The 20,436-nt window shown below is 39.8% G+C and overlaps 1 protein-coding gene across 1 annotated transcript; it reads right to left on the bottom strand.

Moving 5' to 3' along the window:
- Positions 1-17,294: 17,294 nt before the first annotated feature.
- LOC145568722 (reticulon-like protein B9) lies at positions 17,295-20,156 on the bottom strand. The gene is made up of 5 exons (XM_081628141.1): positions 20,007-20,156; positions 18,366-18,546; positions 17,857-17,998; positions 17,651-17,720; positions 17,295-17,564 (listed from the first exon to the last, which is right to left on the bottom strand). Exons 1-5 carry the CDS (start codon positions 20,107-20,109, stop codon positions 17,395-17,397), a joined length of 666 nt encoding a protein of 221 aa, XP_081484267.1. The 5' UTR covers positions 20,110-20,156; the 3' UTR covers positions 17,295-17,394.
- Positions 20,157-20,436: the final 280 nt, after the last annotated feature.

Genomic DNA, 20,436 nt, shown 5'->3' on the forward strand with positions numbered 1-20,436 from the left:
TCTCTTTATCTTAAAAAAAATACTATTAAGTGAAAATAATTTCAATTCAGTAAAATTAATTTCATTTCATTAAAAATAATTTCAGTTCAGTAAAAATAAGTTCAGTTCAGTAAAATTTAGTTTTCTTAACAAAGAATTATAATAGAAAATCAGTAAAAATAATTTCAGTTTAGCAAAAATAATTTCAGTTCAGTAAATTAATTTAAGTTCAATAAAAATAATTTAAGTTCAGTAAATATTAATTTTGTTTCAGTAAAAATAATTTCAGTTCAGCAAAAATAAGGTGAAGAGAACGGGATCTAAATAGGAAATTTTGTCAAAAACCACATTAAATCCATCACTTTGTCTAAAATCACCCACAATTAGCACTGTCAAAACGGTTTGACAGTTCGGTTTCGGTTCGGTTTGAAATCAGTTCGGTATTTAATCGGGTCGGTTTGGAATCGGTTTAATTGTCTCACGGGTCGGTTTTGGTTCGGTTTAAATGGTTATCGGTTCGATTCGGTTTCGGTTTATTCTTAAGCGGTTTTAATTCGGTTCGGGTTGTAAACAGTCCGAGTAGTAAACGGCTCGGCGCAGACGGGTTGTGGTTTGTTAACGGTGCGGTGTAAACGGTATTTATCCCGGTTCAAACAGTTTCGGGTTGGAAACGGTTTCGGGTTATAAACAGTTCGGTTCTTTTTTGGTTTAGTTTATAACTGGTTCGGTTCTTTTTCGGTTCAGTTTTTAACTGGTTCGGTTCTTTTTCGGTTCAGTTTATAACTGGTTCGGTTCTTCGATGGTTTAACCACTTTAACGTTATTCATATTGGTTCCATTTCAAGTTTACTAAATTACGGTTCGGGTCGGTTTTCGGTTTCAAAAAATAAATTGTTTATCGAGTTGTTTGGATTCGGGCAGTTAAATGGTTTTGGTTTGAAATTAGATAGTACTTGCTAACCTTTTGCATTCACAAGTTTTATATAAAGTCGCGAATCATTTCATATTTAGGCATCATATTATAAACAAATTCTCATTGATTTTATAAATACATATTATGTTCTGTTTCAAGTTTAGTCATATTGATCTTAATAGTTATATTCCCGTCAAAAAAAAAGTTTGTAAACGGTTCGATTTAATTATATTCCCGTCAAAAAAAAAAAATCCATTTAATTATATAAAAAAGTTTGTAAACGGTTCGATTCAGAAGCGGTTTGGTTCATAAACGATTCGGTTTATAACCAGTTCGGTTTACAATCAGTTCGGTTTTTAAATGGTTCGGTGCAAATGGGTAGCAGTTTGCTAACAGTTCGGTGTAAGCGGTTTTTTTTCCAGTTTAAACGGTTTCGGGTTGGAACCGGTTTCGGGTTAGATACGGTTCAGTTCTTTTTCGGTTCGGTTTTCTTTCAGTTCGGTTTATATTTGGTTCGGTTTGTGAACGGGTTCGGTTCTTATACGGTTTAACATTATTCGGGTCGATTCGGTTTCAGGTTTACTAAAATACGGTTCGGGTCGGTTTTCGGTTTCAAAAAAATCGATTTTTAATCGGTTCGGTTCTCATTTGGATCGGTCGGTTTCGGGCAGTTAAACGGTTTCGGTTTGAAATTTGACAGCACTACCCACAATAAAAATTGTTGCCTAGTACCACCCAAATTAAAAAATTTATTGTCAAATGCCACCTATCACCGGAAATTGGACAATGACTATATTTTCCGGCGTTGACCGATTGACCCTAGCATGTGCCTTGCACGTGACTTCCCCTTCTTTTTTTTTTTCCTTTCATATTTCCTCTCTTCTCTCTCCACATTCTAACACCCACCGTCCCATCCTCTCATCTTCTACTCCTCTCACCCTTGCTTGTCTTTAATTTGTTAATCTATTTCATGTTCTTTGTTTTATTTTTGCCCCAAATTAAAGGAACCCAATTATTTAAATAAGCAACAAGTGAATTCATAATCTGCCATCATCACCACCATTGGCGTCCATACGGCAACATCAGCGGCATCGGAAGCTATCTAGTAGTGATCGGCTGGTCGTTGGTCATGGCTGTCATGGATAGTTCGTATTTGATCGTTTGTAAATCTAGGGTTTGGGTTGTGGTTCAATTTTGGGAGAAAAAGAACAAGGGATTTGGGGTAATTGATTTTCCATTGAAGTGTACGTTGAGGTTTAAGTTCTCCATTGAAGATTTGAAGCCACCACTATTTCTGCGTGGGGCTAATTTCCGGGGGCTGCGGCTTGGGTAATGGGTAGATGGGGTTGATTTCGTGTGGGTGAGAGGTTTTATCAAGGTGGGGGTAGTTTACAAGCGGGTGAGGGGTTGTTTTGAGATTGCAGGGGGTTGATTAGGTTGGGTGAGGTGCGATTTGGTGTTGTAGTGGTCAAAGGGTGTAGGCGTTGGTTGTTTTTGGTGTTGGTGGTGGCCAAAGGTGTAGGTGGTGGTGGTGGTGGTGCTCTGAATTCTCCATTGAAACGTACCTTTGAGTTCTCCATTTTAGCTTAGCCAAGGAAAAAGGAGGGTCGGGGACCATTTAACGTCACGTGGATGTCACGTGACTAGCTCAGCGCCGGGAATTTTGGTCAAGACCTCTTTTCCGGCGTTGGGTGGTATCTCACAACAAAAATTTTATTTTGGGTGGTCTTAGACAACAATTTGTATTTTGGGTGGTTTTAGACAAAAAGGTATATTAAATGGGTGGTTTTGGACAAAATTTCTAAGTAAATAATATTTATGGTAGGTCATGGTTAGTATAAGTATGATATAATAGCTTTTGATCAACGGAAAAAAAATTGTACTTCCTCCGTTTTTTTTTAGTTGATACCGTTTGACTTTTACACTACTCACACAACACGCTTTGACTCGCTTTTGTGTTTATAGATACGATAAAACATATTCATGTGGGATCTTGTTTGAATCGTTTCAATGTATATTTTATTAATATCTACTTTTTATAATTTTACAATGTTTATAATTAGAGATATTAATCGTTAAAAACATGTGTTGGCAATCGTGATAATAAAAATGTGTCCACTAAAAAAAACAGAGGAAGTATATATAAACTAATACTCCTTCCGTTTCACTTTGATAGTCCTCTTTAGAGTCAATCATTTAAAATAAGAAAAGAAGGAATCCAAATAATTTGGAATTTAATTGCAACTTTGTAATTAAAGTTTTGTCTTTTCTTGTTTTATTTATGAGAATTGATTGTAATCAAATCGCCTATAATAAATTTTGATTGAAAGATTTGCCATGTCAGCAATCCACTAGCTCGTATATTAACCAATCAGAATTATTTGACTCTTTAAGTAGCCAATTAGACTAATTATTCACGGATTATGAAAATTACTCACTCTATAATAATGTTTAGAAATATTCAATATGGGTATATAATTTTGAAACACCCAAAATAGTATATGAGACTAACAAAGTGAAATGGAGGAAGTATCATTTAAAAATAAATTAATTACATACGTAGTACGGAGTATAAAATAGTTCTTAGAAAATTATCTTTCTTTTAACCACAACATAAAGAAAAATATTATTGGGCTATAGCCAAATATCAAGTATGTAGTACAAAGTTTAATTAACCCCCTCCATATTTTAATAAGTGTTACAGTTTGACTAAAAATATATGCTGAGACATAACTTTGACTACTACTAGGTTAGTCCTGTGCGATGCACAATTTAAATAATTAAAAACTTACTTGTATGTGTGTAATATAAATATTTTAAGCAAAACATAATAAATCGTGATCGATCCCTTTAGTTAGATTAATTAAGATAAAATATTCTAATTAACTTCATAGTTATAATAAAATTTTTAAAATAGCATTCGTTTTCGATTCATTATAAAAAATTTGAAGAATTGATATAGAGGGAAAAAAAAATCCAAACTCTGCTATCACTAATAAAATTGTGTAATTAGTCATTTTAGTCGTAAAATCTTTTAGAAAAATGTATAATTAATCAATAATTTTCAAATATTAGCTTTGTTTAGGAGGAAATTTTTTTTATAAGAAGGTGACACGTATATAATAGTGATGTCAGCGGTAATTACTTTAGTATTAGTTGTAGATTGTATCTAATTAGGCTATAGCCAAATGTCAAGTATGTAGTACAAAGTTTAATTAACTCCTTTCGTGTTTTAATAAGTGTTAATAATGTTTTATACAATAACATTTGTTTTGGGTAGATTTTGTCCCTCGGGAGAGTTACAGCTCGAAAACCGGTGAATGCGGCCTGTACCTGCAAAACAACGGAGACTCCGGGTGGTTGGAGATTCGCCTCCGACGATCGAGTTAGTACTTGAATGATAATAGGAAAAAGGTGCGGAATTTTAGGTGAGATTTTCACGGATTCCGAGATCAAGTGTTTCTCTGATGTAAGAGAATGTAGGGTATGCTGTAATAAATTGTAGGTGCTCCCAAAATGGGGGAAATCTCCCTATTTATAGGGTCATCGGGAAATGTGTCTCTGATTAGGTCACTCTGACCTAATCCTGTTGGGTTACGCCGAATTACGGCTTTCTCGGGATTTAGGCCCTTGAAGGCCGCCTTTTTCTCCTAGATTCTGGGAGTGACACGTGTCAAATGGAGATTGGTCCGATTTGGACCAATCAGGGTATGACACGTGTCACGATTTGGTTGCCTACGTGGCATGGGTAAAATTATCCAAAACATTTGCCTCTTACAGATGTGACGTGGCGTGCCATGTGGCATTTGTGACACATGTCACTCAGCCACCTAAAATAGTAATAATAATATTTTTTTTTACCGTGAAAGTTTAACTTTTCACATTCCAGGGAAAATTACATAATTACCCCTGCTGTTACCCTTCTATAAATACACAATTTACCCCTCTTATTTTGGACGTTTTCAAAACCTTTTAGAGAGAGAAAGTTAAAAGTTTTAGGGAGAGAGAGTCTGACTTCCGTCTGTGTGTGAACATAAACTTTGCTTCTTTTCCGCCTGCCCCAGCCGGTTTGACAACTGCCTGTGCCCCACACAAGCAAGGTCGTCTTCAACAACATTTCTTAGCCGGTCATCACCGCTTGCCCCTCTGTCAGAGACAAAGGTACCGCCTCTACCCCCTTCATCTCATTCTTTACATTTGTATCATTTAATAAATGGACTCATCACCAACACAAAGGGCGGCCTAGGTCAGTAGTCAGTCGGTCTCCTAGTATGGCTGAGTCTAGGACTGGGAGTGCCGGCTCTGGGTGCATGGAGCAATTTTGTACTCCCCAACCGACCATCTATGTGTCTGTGCAGGACACGATGTCTAGAACTAAACAGACAGCCACCAGATGGCGTCGAAGAGACGGTACATTGGAAGTGTCGTCCAGTGAAATAACCCTGGTTGAGAGATCTTAGAGGAATGAAGAGTCAGGGGAATATTCCCCGTCTGGGATCCCTAGAACCCCAAGTGATACAATCTTAGGTGAAGTTGAGGGTGGAGACGGTGAGGAGGCTGTCTCCCAAATAGAACTGGATGAGGCTGGCCCCGAAGACAGAGACGGGAAAGAGTATGCATCAAGCTCGGGGTCAGCCGGCGAGGAGGTCTCCCAAGAAGGAGACGGGGAGAGATCCGCCTCAGGGTCTAACTCTGAGGATGATAGCGATGTCACTCTTTCCCCGCTTGAGGATAGCGAGGCTGAAGAGAGGAAAAAATGGGAGGCCAAGGATGATCCCTTTAATATCCATATCTCTGTTAAGGATAGGAGTATCATGCTAAAGGGAATTGAAAGCTTTGTACAAAAGCGGCCTCTGGGAGAAGGATACACCATCCGGGTGCCGCCTGAGCTGGGCACCATCTCTTGGAAGGATGACCAGGAGAACGCCAATGCCTATTTTGGTTGTTACGAAGCGGCGCTCCTGGCCGGTCTCCGGTTTCCGCTTCACGATGTTGTGAAGGCCATACTTAGGGGTTATAGCCTGGGCGTCTGGCAGTTATCCCTTAACTCGTGGGATAAAATTCTTGGGTATGTTGCCGCCTGCGAAATGTAGAATTTGAACCCCGGTTGGGAGGCGTTTGCTCATATGCAGTATCTCAGTCGCATTCCAGGCGGGTGGAGAGCGTGGTACACATTGACCACCCTCCCTCAATATCAAATGACCTTGGACAAGGTGTCTAAATATGACGGGTGGAAAAATCGTTTCTATTTGCTGTCTGCCCCCACCCATCGTGAAAACCGGGAGTTGCGCCGGTATAATAAAAAGCCTAGTGTTCTGGGTCGTAAATGCGCCCTTCCCCTGATCTCAGGGGATGATTATGAAAAAATTATGGAAACCAAGTTCTTTGAGCTCAGGCCAGAGACTCTCTCAACTGGGGATGTAATAAAGGTTTCCAATAACTGGATTCCCATGTGCGCATGGTTTAGAGACGAGGCGTTCTTGTCCGCATACGGGCTAAGCAGGATGTTTCCAAAGCGTATGTTTGCTACACATCCGGCGGAATGCCGCTTGTACTATTGCTCTGTTAACCAATTATGATCTTGTACTAAGTTTTTGTTTATTATTTTTGCAGAAAAAGCTTTGGAAATGGTCGCAGACGAGAAAACCCCCAAACGGTCTTCTGCCCAAATTCGGAAGGACTTGGCGGAGGCTAAAGCTGCCAAGCTAAAGGCTGAGGTAAAGAATCGTCTAGCCCCCTGACCTGATTTTCAAACAGGTATTGCCGGTTGTATGCTTAACACATCTTTACTTGCAGGGTGGAGAGGCTCCTAGGTCCTTCACCAAGAACCTTTTCAAACGGGGACGGGATGACACCGCCTCTACTCCAATTAAGCCTGCAAAGTTTGCCAAGGTAGTTTCTAGTAAGACGAGCCCAGAAGGCTATTCTGGAAAACACCGCCTGCGCATCGGGGGGAGGAATATGACGATTGGAGGCTTCGGAGTGGGCTTTGATATGGTCCCATCCGGCCTCTCTGCGCCTGTGCAAACTCATTGACTTCTGAAGGTATATATAATTCTTTTGAATCTCCGCCTAAGTTAGGATGACCCTTGCGAGTGAAATCTCACTCTTAACAAACCTCTTCGTCAGATAGCCGGCATCAAGCTGGTGCCGTCTATATAGCTCACTCACCTCCTTTCACATATGGTGCAGATCAATCCCCCCAATTGCCGGACGTACAGGCGCATGCCAAGGCCATGCTAGCAGCCGTCCACAAGAAGGAGAAGGAGACCATCCCTGACATTGAGACGTTCAATGTTGAACGGATCACTTCACTCCTGTCTAAGGTATAATTGATTCTTTTTCGAGAAATATTAAGTATATAATTTTTTCCCGCATGGTTCACACCGTTTGCGTTTGCAGGCTATGCTCAGGGTTGATGGGCTCAAGCGGTCGTATGCCCGGAAGAGAGAGGAGGTAAAAAGAGCCACTAGATCAGCTAGGGATTCTCAGGATGTTGCTGAATATCAATGTACAGTTAATTTGAAACTAAAGCCGTCCTGATGCAACAGGCGGATCAAATTAGAGCCCTGAATACTGCTTTGAATGAGGCTAAGGAGAAGGCCAATACAGCTGAGACTAACCTCAAGAAGGCACAAGACGGTCTGAAGGCCTCACAGGGTGTTTCTAAGAAGAATGCAGATCTTAAGGCGGAGGTTGAGCAACTGAAGAAGGATGCGGAGCAGGTCCAAATGAACATCAAAGCAACAATTGTGGCGGAGCAAGACTGCCTGGTTGCTGAGAATGAAGAGGACTCCGAAACCCGGATGAAGATCGCCTGGAATGCGCTCTACCCAAACAAGGATTATGGCATTTGGGCTCTGGCTTTCCAATACGATGAGGATATTGTGTATAGGAGAGAGAAAGGAGAGGCGGAGCATGAGTCCTTTGAAGCCTGGGTAAACGCCGAGCTTGAGGAGGCTGCCAAGGAGCTTCCCAAAGAAGGAGAAGCAATTGATCTCCAATCGGATGGGGAGGATCCCAAGAAGAAGGACCAGGCGGCCCAACCCTAAATTCCAGCGGCAGTATGCCAATTTTTAGTTTTTTTTTTTAGTATTTGAACGTTTCATCAACAATCTTTATATTTTCCACCGGATGGTTATCCGGTTAGATAATTCTCCCCGCTCTTAGTGGCCGGGTTTATATATGAAAATACTAACTAGGTCGGTTTGCTTTGTAGTTTTGATTTTAAATTTTTCTCTTTAAATTTGACTATATATGTTTGAGTTTGCCTATCTTATTAAAAGCATGCGGTAGTCAGTATACCGGCTATTCTTGCCCCTGGCGGGTGTGTGGTTGGTTTCAATACTTCTTTGATTGATTGAATTAGGGATTTTTGATACTTTAAGGAGTATGGAATGTTCCTAAGTCAATCAATCACAGTAGTGATTGTCCCAAACCAAGTACACAGCCGTCCACAAAACTAATTTGTAGCCGCTTTACCCAGCCGGGGAATTAGATTAAGCTATTACCTTACTCCTCCGCCTGGGGTATTCGCAATTCGATTAAGTTGTTTTTCAGTAAATCAGGCGGCAAATTTCCGCCTGGCAGTTGATGAAACAGGGGACAAATGGTCCGCCTGACAGATGGTCTCTAGGTAACTTTAAGGCTGTCTGAGGTACCCGTAATCCATTGCACTTGACCCACTGCCCCATTGGGGGAACTTGTACAATTTCGTCGAATAGTCTAACTCAGAACTTCGGTTATTAATCAGCTGATGTCATTTGACATCCGGTTTTAAACTTAATCATTATTTTGACTATTTTGGTCAGACAACTATGAGTTGACCAATTAAGTCGTTCAATCTTTGCCGTCTGCATATGCTTGTAGAGCAAACGATAGACTGCCCTTTGCGACGATAACACCCGGAGGGGCGTCGCCGGACGCCATACTCATGTTGGAGCAGATGAATTTATAAATTTCTATCTGGCCATTGGCCTCAATTTAAATATCGATTTAGCCACTAAGTTTTTAACTTAGCTTAATTTATTCAGTGGACCGTCTGTGTTTTGAACAGACGATAATTTATTGTTGCGCATGTATATATACAAGACAATTAAAGGATTTAAAAACAAAAGGCAACTTTTTTCATTGATAGGCTTTTCATTTACAAAAATTTAAAAGTCTCAGAAGTAGTACTTTTTCAAATTGTCTACATTCCAAGTTTTGGGCAGTCGCCTGCCGTCTGGAGTTTCCAGGCGGCAGGGGTCGTTTCTTACTTCCTCATAGATCCGGTAGGGGCCTTCCCAATTAGGATTTAGCTTCCCTTGCTCATTGGCCCTACCGGTTGCCTCCATTTTACGTAACACAAAGTCCCCAACTTTCAAGGGTCGTTTGTGCACTCTCTTGTTATAGGTACGAGTCATTCTCAGACGGTAAATTTCATGACACAAGGCAGCATTGCCCCTGCGCTTCGGGAGTGAATCCAACGCTAGCCACATGTCCTCCCAATTTGCCTCTTCATCGTATAGCATGACTCGTAGAGTCGGCTCATAATGTTCGATAGGAAGGATGGTTTTAGCACCGTATACCATGAGAAATGAGGTTTCACCGGTTGCCCCTTTTTCAATTGTCCTGATGACCCATAGGACATGAATTAACTCTTCTTCCCATAAACCACCGGCTCTTTCAACTTTCTTTTTGATATTGTCTGAGATGAGTTTGTTGAAGGCTTCAACTTGGCCGTTTACTTGGGGTCGGCCGACTGATGCAAAACAATGTGAGATCCTTTGATCTCCCAACCAAGTTTTAAGATGAGGCGTCTCAACTTGAGGTCCATTATAAAACACCATAGACATAGGTACCCCAAAGCGGGTGATAATGTTCTTCCAGCTAAAGGAAATGACATCCTTTGTCTTGATGCCCTTGACCGCCTCTGCTTCCACCCACTTGGTGAAATAATCCACAGCCACCAAAATATAGCGCTTTTCACCTGGTGCAGGCGTATAAGGACCCAGAATGTCCATGCCCCATTTAGCAAACGGGACTGGGTTGTGGATTGCCGCCAGATCAGTAGCCGGCCGATGGATTAGCTTGTCAAACCTTTGACACTTGTCACATTTTTTAACAAACTCCATGGCATCTGACTCAAGAGTGGGCCAGAAATAGTGCCGCCCGACGGCCAAAGATCTACCGCCTGCAGGAGAGGCGCAGTATCCCGCATGCAATTCTTCGAGAACTTCTTTCCCCTTTTCTGGGGTAACACTCTTCAATAGAGGCTTCAAAAACCCTGCTTTGAAGAGTTCTCCTTTTCTCATCTCGAAGTTTGCAGCCCGCTTCTTTATGACAGCTGCCTCTTAGGGTGAATCAAGGAGCGTGCCGTCTGTCAAATATGCCCGGATGCCATCCATCCAGGTGGAGCTCCGGTCAAGTACTCCAATGGGCTCTTCATCAGATATGCTTCGTTTTTCCATCACTTTTCAGAAGATTGACCGAGGCATATCACAGGAGGCAGAGGATGCCAATTTGGACAGAGCATCCGCCTGATTGTTTTCAGACCTGGACACTTGACTTAGATGAAATTCTTCAAGTGTCCCAACTTCAGCTTTGACCGCCTGCAGATATTTGATCATTGTCGGATGGGTGGCTTCATACTCACCATGGTATTGGCTAACGACCAACTGAGAGTCAGAGCAGGCGTCAATTTTTGTTGCCCCTTACGACTTGCACATGCGGATGCTAGCTAGCAGGGCTTCATATTCCGCCTCATTGTTTGAGGCCTGGAACTTGAACCGTAGTGCATATTCATATTTGTCTCCTTCCGGAGATTGACAGATTATACTTGCACCCCAGCCGTTCATAGTAGAGCTCCCATCTACATGTACCTTCCAAACCTGATCAAGGTTGTACGGGGTAACCGGCCTTGTCATTTCAACAATGAAGTCGGCAAACACCTGACCCTTCACTGCCTCTCTTGGTTCGTAGGTGATTTCAAGAGACTGCATTTCAATAACTCATTTGAGCATTCTACCGGATGACTCTAGGGTTGTCATTGGCCGCTTGAGGGGTTGATCTGTATAGATTACCACCGGATGTGCCAAGAAGTATGGTTTCAACTTCTTGACAGCCATGTAAAGGGCAAGGCTAAAATTTTCAACCATGGGGTATCGGAGTTCAGCATTTTTGAGTACATGGCTAATGAAATAGACCGAGAGCTGAATACCGTCTCTCTCAGCAAGGAGAACGACACTAAAGGCATGATCTGAGACGGCTAGGTACATGTAAAGTGTCTCTTTTGGTAGAGGGCTAACAAGCCTTGGAAAGGAGTGTAAATGTTCTTTCAACTTTTGAAAGGCCGCCTCAGCATCATCTCCCCATTCAAATCTAGTCTTCTTCCTGATTGCTTGGAAGAAATAAAAGCACTTGTCACCTGATCGGTTGAGGAATCTCCCAAGCGCAGCCAGACAACCGGTAAGCCTCTGAGCTTTCTTGACAGTGCGTGGTGACTTCATGTAAATCACCGCTTGTATCTTCTCGGAGTTAGCCTCTATCCCCCTTTGATCAATCAGGAATCCGAGAAACTTCCCAAACTCAACACCAAAAACACATTTTTTGGGATTTAACATGACATTATGCTGCCTGAGTGTAGTGAAGGTTTCTCGGAGATCAGCAAGGTGATCCGTCTACAGCTTGGATTTGACTATCATGTCATCAATATACGCCTCTACATTCCTCCTAATCTGATTAATGAAGACTGTATTAATCATCTGTTGAAAAGTAGCCGGTGCATTCTTCAAGCCAAACGGCATCACCGTATAATAGAATAACCCCTAATCAGTGACGAATGTCGTCTTCTCTTGATCTTTTTTCCACAGTGGTATCTGGTGGAAGCCGGAGTAGGCATCCATAAAACTCATCAAGGCATGCCCGGCTGTAGAGTTGACCAGGCTGTCGATCTTTGAAAGCGGGTAACTGTCCTTTGGACATGCCTTGTTCAAGTCAGTGTAGTCAACACACATGCGCCAAGTACCATTCGGCTTCTTTACAAGCACCGCATTCGCAACCCTATCAGGGAAGTTACATGGCCGAATGAACCCGGCGTCTGACAGCTTTTTGAGCTCAGCAGCTGCCGCCTGACTTCTCTCCTCGCCATGTTTTACCGGATGGGCTTCTTTTTTGGATTCACGACGAGTTTGTGGACAGCAAGATTCGGGCCGATGCCTGACATCTCTTCCACTTCAAAGGCAAAGATGTCTTTGAATTCTTTCAGTAGGAGGTGTAAGTCTGCACCCAAAATTTCAAAAGCAGCCTTCCCTACCTTAACAATTCGCTCTGAACTGCTGTCGCCCACAGGAATATCAATGTGATCACCAGCCGGCTGGGGACGGAGATCATCTGACCGTTCCCCGGTTAGTGATTGCTATCTCTTCTCCTTCTTCACCTCCACCAGTTGGTTAATTTTCTCTTCTTTGCGGTTGGAGGGGGTGAATCAGGGTCCTTGACGTCGTCAAGGTCTATTGGCTCCTTCGGCTGACCGGCTGCAGCAACCGTTAGTTTGACGTCTGAGAGATAACACTCCCTTGCCGTCTTCTGATCCCCGTTGATGGAGCCAACAAAGCCATCATCCTTTTCATACTTGAGAAGCATGAGAGTTGAGATGATGACGGCCTTGCACTCATTCAGAGTGGGTCGGCCAAGAATAATGTCGTAGGCGGTCAGCTCTTTAATCGCCAGGAACCGGACGACTATATGTCGCCCTTTTCCCTTCTACCGCAGCCGGATGGGTAGATCGATTTGTCCGACTGGGTGCACGTCCCCTCCACCAAAGCTAACTAATGGATGGGAGACGTCGCGTAGATTGTCCATCTTGTAATTAAGCTTGGACAGACACTTGTAGCTGATGAGATCAGAGGAGCTACCCGTGTCTATTAGGATCCGGCCAACCAGTTGGTTGGTGACCTTACATTAAATGACGACTTGGTCGTCATGCGGTCGGCGGATTTTGCCCCGATCCTTCTTAGTGATGAGGACGTATGGGAATATTCCACTAGAGGATGCCTGTCCATCATCAATTGAATGGATCATCTTCTTCAGATGATCCTTGGTGCCCTGAATGGTCTGGCCACCGCATGCGAATCCGCCTGCTATAGTGTAGACCGGATCCTTGTCGGTATCCGAGCTACTAGTAGGCTGGACAATCTTTGACGACTGTCCCGCATTTGTCTTAGAAGCCACTTTGGACTTCAAGACATAGGATTTCAGCAAGCCCTTGTCAGCCAAACGGTCCAACGTTCGCTTGAGACTAAAGCAGTCGTTGGTGTCATGGCCTACTTCCTCATGGAAGTCTCAGAATTTATTCTTGTTCCGCGACTGAACGGAACTTTTCATAGGATTCGGCTTCTCAATAGTCAGCCAGTCATTCACCTCTGTGAAAATGGTGTAACAGTCTTTATTGAATCCATACCGTGAGACATACGGTTTGAAATCTTTCTTTTTCTTTTTAGACGACTAATCAGGCTCATCAATCGCCCAAACTTCTTTTCTCTTTTTGCTCTCTTCAGATTTCTGAGCCGGTTGAGCAGACCGACTCTCTTTTTTCTTGTCGGATTTCTTGGAGTCCGACTAATGACTAGATGAGCAGAGGTCGATAGCTTGGATAAAGCTCTCCGCCTCTATCAACGCCTCTTGAAGGGTGAAAACCCTCTTTCGGACAAGGTCGAACTTAAAGGTCGACCCGTCCTTCAGATCCTTGAAAAAGTCTGTATAGGCTACCTCATCAGACAACCCCTGGATCTGGATTCTCACCAGGTTGAACCGCCTAACATAGGAGCGGAGTCCTTCTCTTTCTCCCTGTCAGATGGTGCTCAAGTCAAGACTTGTTTTTTTGATAGGGATGTTCATTGAGAAGTTGGAGGCAAACAGGAAGGCAAGCTTCCTGAATCTGTCAATGCATCTGGCGGGCAGGTTGCCAAACCATTGTTGGGCGATGCCCTTCAATGTAGCCGGGAAGCACCAACACCACATAACGTCTTCCAACCCCTGCATATGCATGAGGTTGGAGTAGGTCATGAGGTGGTCTTCCGGGTTGGTGGTACCGTCATAGGCACCTACTAACACATTTTTAACCTTGGCCGGCTGTGCCGCCTCGGTTATCTCCTTGGTGAACGCAGAAGTCTGTTCACCAAATTTGAGCAAACATAGCTACCAATCCAGAGGTTGGACATTGTATGCCGCCTGACCCCCAAAGAGGGACGGCTGCATGAAATACGGAGAATACAGACCGTAGACCATAGGGGGTACGTACGGTGCATTCCCAATCATTTGAGGGCCAGAATGGACGGTATTACCGCCTGTATGACTCTCATGCAAGGATTGAGTATTCCTTGCAGATGTATTTTTGAAGCTGTCTGGAAAGCTCGAAGTGGAGGCTGACTCAGACAGCTATTGACTTCTCCTGCGCTCGATGATTTCTCGAGCGTCAGAAGTAGATTTTTTGTTACCCCTTGATTGATCCTGCCGGCGGGGTCTCCTCGGACCCTTTCGGGGTGGACCAGTCAAGTGTTGCAGTTGCCTTCTCCTTTGGATGTGGAGTTGGCTGCCTGTCCCTGACTGGCTTCCTCCTCTCAGCCTGAGGAGTTTTCTTTGCCGACCGACCCTTACTTGAGCCAGCCTTGCTTTTACTAATCAGATCCTTGATTTCACCCTTGAAACTAGTCATAAATTTCATGAGTTCGTCCCTGGTGACAGAGGCTGATCCGCTTGCCATCTAGGTTTCCCCTTCCGGCTGCCTGGGGGCCTGCTTGTACCCGCCTTGCTTTCACCTCGTTCCAGGTTATCTTTGGGACGAAGGCTCCTGGTAATGAGTGACCCATCTTTGGCCACATATGTTTCAACCTGAAGGTCATCATCCTCCTGGTCTGTAAAGACCTCCAGCTAATGATTATTGGGGTCAGGAGGCGGTACAGACTTTTGAACCATCTTTGAGGTACTTTCCCTACAGACGGCGCCAAATGTGTAACACCCCCGATTTACTAGCTAATAATAAACAATAAATAAAGGAAAATAAACAACCTTTAAATAAAATTGCGGAAGCATACACCTAAATCAGAGGTATTACCGCCACACTTGACAACCTGTCAAGTGTTAAGGCTTACAAAATCCCAATAATTACAACCCAATAATCTAGGTGAGCTACTTGTACAACTTTACAAACTCGTTATAACAAACTAATCGAAACACTTGAGCTCCTTTAGCTACGATCACTTGATCAACCTGCTAAAACAATCTTGTCTGCTCACCATTAAGGACAAATCCCAAAATAGATCGTCGCAGGGCCACCATAAGAAAAAGACATGGCCGCAAACACAAGTAGCATAACAAAACAATACACACATCAGCAAAAAGCTGAGTAATCACCACTTACCAAAATATAATTAAACAATATAATAATCAATTCAATATAACTAGCTCACTTAGCAATGTAGCCCGAAACTACATTCACAAATATACCAAACTCAAGGATAAAATTAACTTCACACTCTAAAAGTAACCTCGAATAATAATACGAACTTTACTCAATTAACTCATATAACCCATAAGTGCGTCATGCTCTTTGTTCTAAACCTAGCCTTGGACATGGGTAATTCGAATAACAAACCAACAAGTATAAAAACTTGAATACTCCCAATAACCAGAAAACACCTTGAACTAGACCACATACGGGTCAATTCCCACTGTAGGGGACCATAGAAAAATAAATAATAGAGATTGTACCTCATTCTTAACTCATGATTCTCATCATCTTACCAACATGCCAAGAACTAAGGTATATAACGCTGAGCCTCTAACCCATAACAAAATAATAATTCTCAACCTTTTGATCTCATACATCGATCAAATAATCTTTCACATGATAATAAATAATATCTCAATATTGGCACAGGTTCCCAATTCATATATGGCGACATATTCGGTTCATAAAATATCTCAACTCTTATAGGACAATAAAACTAATACCCAAATATAATTAACTCACAACCCAAGAATTATACACTGCATTAATAACCCTAAACCTTAAGAACAATACTCCCTATAGCAAAAATATGAAAAACCCTAAAAATAATTGTACAATTAATTATATACAATAAAAATAATATGATATTCAAATCAAATCAAACAAGATCATACAATATCATAATAATAAATCATATATACAAAGAGTACCAATAATAATTCATACAATTAACAGATAACTATACGAAATATAATACAAACAACTCCAATATATATAAGGTTCGTGTGATTACCAATCTAAAAGTAGAGTGCAATATTGCAATTACACATGACGTGATTACTCCAAACTTTCTACTACTCGATCATCTATCCACTAGTGCAGACTCAAGATTTTTGGAATAAAAATTATAATTAGTTTGACCAATTGATGATCATGAATCTAAAAGTTAATAGCACATATGGCTGCTACTATAATCCCACGAACAGAATGGAGTTAAGAGAAAGCTAGGATTTTTATATTAAAACGGCTGTACAAGTTTACTATCAAATAAACTTGGGCTAAAATAGTTTATATACCCTTACGAATATAGAGTCCTATTTAAATTAAAATAGGGTTTTAAACCTTTCCGAACTCTAAAATAAAAATATGAGATTAGGAAAGTTATTTAATAAATAAAAATAAACTATATATAAAATTATAAAATATTCGGGTATTACAAAATGTTTTGGGTAGATTTTGGCCCTCGGGAGAGTTACAGCTCGAAGACTGGTAAATGCGGTATGTACCTGCAAAACAACGGAGACTCCGGGTAGTTGGAGCTCCGCCTCCGACGATCAAGTTAGTACTTGAATGAGAGTAGGAAAAAGGAGCGGAAATTTAGGTGAGATCTTCTCAGATTCCGAGATCAGGTGTATCTTTGATGTAAGAGAATGTAGGGTATACTGTAATAAATTGTAGGTACTCCCAAAATGGGGGAAATTCTTCCTATTTATAGGGTCATCGGACAATGTGCCCTGATTAGGTCACTCTGACCTAATCTTGCTGGGCTACGCTGAATTATGGCTTTCTCGAGATTTGGGCCCTTGAAGGCCGCCTTTTTCTCCCAGATTCTGGGCGTGACACGTGTCAAATGGAGATTGGTCTGATTTGGACCAATCAGGGTATGACACGTGTCACGATCTGGTTGGCCCACGTGGCATGGGTAAAATTACCCAAAACAACATTTGTTTTTTTTAATTTTTTTATATATTAGTAAATTAATCAACTCAAAATCATTATATCAATAGTGAAAAAAGTCAAACCGTAACATTTATTAAATACGGAGGGAGTAATAGTCTTTGTGAATAGAAAAATAAAATATTAGTATTATCCGTACATGTATAGGATATACATAATACAATGTTGTGATTTTCCCATTTCGCCTCTGAATATGTTCTGTAAATTTATCTTAGGGGATACAATAGGCACTTTGTCTTTAGAAATTGGTAACAATGAACAAATTATCATTCTTTTCATCTTGTTTTCCGATCATAGTTTGGTCTTCTTGGAATTTTTCCAAGGATACTTTCATCAAACATCTTGTACCATTTCATCATCTCTCCATATATTTCTCCAATTATATAATCTACTTCATCTTCAAATTTCTCATATAGAAATGGCAATAGTTGCATAGGAATATAGCCTGCAATAATAATTTAAAAAATAATTCTACAAGTAACCTCATATATATTATTATATGAATAAAAAAATAGATGTTAATAACCTTACTTATGAAGAAAAGATTTATGGAGGAAATGTAGTTGCCAAGTATTGACAGCATCAACAAACATCCAATTGTCTGTTTATTAAAAAAAAAAAAAAAAAAAAAAACCCAAATTTTGTCACACTTTATAAACTAGAATAACATGTGGTTTATTTATTTATTTATTTATTTTATTCTGAAATAAAAAAATGAAATAATGAAGTTTCCTTACCATAAAGAAGTACATAATATTCTCACGACATGCAATGTCTAGTAACATAGACAAACATAAGTTTATTCTGGCATGAATCATAGTGGCTGCATTTTTGAATGTTGAATCCTGTATCATGATCTCTGGAATCTCAGGAGTTTTCCTACATCATACGGAGTACGTCATAATAATATATTATTAATCACTCAAGGACATCAAACGATTGTAGTCTGACATGTTTAGTACTTCTTCTGTAATATAATGTTCGTTTATATTTTTATGATCAAGTTTTTAAAAATAACAGTAGTGACCAAAAAAATTCATTCATTTTTTCATTGGTTTAAATCAAAAATATGATCTGATCATGTGACGATATTAGAATCTTCTCAATATTTTATTTTAAATATCAAATTTTTAAGTGATGCATTTAGAAAAAAAAAAAAAAAAAAAAACATATATTCGTAGTTTATCTGTTTGTGGGTACAATGATATGGAGTATAAGCTAAACAAAAATAGGAGGAATGATTTACCAGTTAAATAGTTCTGCTAGAGTGCACCAAATGAAGAACACAAGCAGTGTAGTAATGGATATGTAACAGACAAGGCTTACAAAGCTGTATTCAGTAACCGCAAATAAAAGCCATATGATAGTAATGCCAAGTAGAAGAATTGCCGACACTTTTGGCTTTCTCCATAACAAGATATCTGCCACTGCAGATATAAAATAGAAACTTGAGTATCATAATATACTATATAAACCAGGAAATTATTATAATTTATCCTATTATGCTTATGTCTAGATCAAATATAGAATTTCAATTTATTTATATAATAGTGATATACAAAGTATTAACTTTTAACACAATTCAACATCAAATTCATTAGCTTTGTAATTTACACGTATAATAAAATATAATCATGCGAAATTTAATTTGAATAATCTTAATGTAATAATTGTTATATGTCGGTATTTTGATCTATTAATCGTTGTTAATTACGTGTTGGCAAAACAATAATAAAAGACTGGTGTCATAATATTATGTCGGTATCTAGGTACAATCATTTCCCATATATGTTTCCTACCTGATATTGTGGACGGTACAATTGGTATAGAACCGGAAATAGGAGAGGATTGTACTAAGGGCCTGTTCTTATTGATTGAACTAAACTGAAATTATTAGAGCTAAACTGAACTGAACTGAATATTTTATGAGAGAAGGAAAATAAGAACTGAACTGAATTAAACTAAACTTATTAGAGCTAAATTGAACTGAACTAAAAATAATCCGATGAGAACAGGGCCTAATAATTGATAAAGTATACTTAAATTGATCATGGGCTTTATACAAAAACTTAAGGATTTTTAAGCTAACGTGACACAAAGGTTATGGGTTTAAATCTGATCCACCCCCTACTTTTCAAGTAAAACATTTCGCGCTGGGTATAAGGGGACCTATGTTGTATCTATATTTCAAGCCTAAAGGGCTCTTATATAAGGAGGCGTGATAGAGTATATAAACAGATCACAGATTTGACACTTGATTTTGGCATATTACACATTTACACATATAACGAGGCCTTGGTGCCATAATAATAAATGTAGGGTAATAAGGATAAAGTAGGAATTGTATATAAAAAAATTTACCATAAAATTAAAAAAGAAATGTATCAAAAAAAAAAAAACTTTTCAAAAAAAAAAAAAATATGCATCAACTAAAGTACAAAATTTTCCAAAGTTATTGTGGATTCACTTTTCCTTTCCATACCTTCATATTTCATCAAAATAACAGTATAAATAGATATGCACACGAATTCCCATCACACTTAACTATTTATAAAATGTTTTTTTTTTTTTTTTTTTTTTTTTTTTTTTTTTTTTTTTTTTTGAAAGAACATTATTTATACAATGTAAGTTCTGTGAACTATTTTATGCATCAGAACGTATTGTTTGGGAGGATTTGGGTTAGTTTTGTTTTATTAAAGCTCAAGATATTTTTTTCATCCTTTAATCAATTAATCTGATCCCCTTCTTAATTCATCTAATTAGGAATTAATACTTGTCAAAATAAAATTAAAAAAATTAGGAATTACTGGTAGTACGTAGTATGTAATTAGTAGTATTAATGCATGAGTTATAGTAGTTAAATATAAAGGATTAAGTTGTGACAAACCTTCTCCACCACCAAGAGCTTCATGAATGGACCTTCGCCGACCGAACAGCCTCGTCGGAGCGGCTTCTTTGTTGTTGTAAATGCTCTCTTGAACGGATGTCATTTTGAAATTCTCTGGCTTGAGACTCTTGCAATAACGGAGCTACTAAAATATACGAAGTACTTGGGTAATATATAAGTATATAAGATTGTTGTTATATATACTGTACATTGAGGTTCTATACTTTGTATCCAAGAAAGAAATATAGCTAAGTTTAGTAATTAAAGAAGAAAGGTATGCCTTGAAGAATGATATAGAAGGCATGTTTACTGTTTCGCTTTTCAAATTTGATCTCCAAATTCTTAATTGTTCCTTATCCAACATTAGCTCTTTGCTTATTCAGATCATTGCATTACATAATTAATTAAAATCTCATCTAATGGTTTTCTA

The sequence above is a fragment of the Chenopodium album genome, chromosome 11, assembly GCF_948465745.1.
Source record: "Chenopodium album chromosome 11, dcCheAlbu1.1, whole genome shotgun sequence".
Taxonomy (NCBI): Eukaryota; Viridiplantae; Streptophyta; class Magnoliopsida; order Caryophyllales; family Amaranthaceae; genus Chenopodium; species Chenopodium album.

Bases quoted from the DNA above. Each gene is read 5' to 3' on its own strand.
- LOC145568722 (XM_081628141.1), bottom strand. From the start codon at position 20,109: ATGACATCCGTTCAAGAGAGCATTTACAACAACAAAGAAGCCGCTCCG. The intron at 17,999-18,365 runs GTAAATCATTCC...CGTATGATGTAG, and splicing joins CTAGCAGAACTATTTAACTG to GAAAACTCCTGAGATTCCAG. The intron at 17,565-17,650 runs GTAAGGTTATTA...TTATTATTGCAG, and splicing joins CATAAATCTTTTCTTCATAA to GCTATATTCCTATGCAACTA.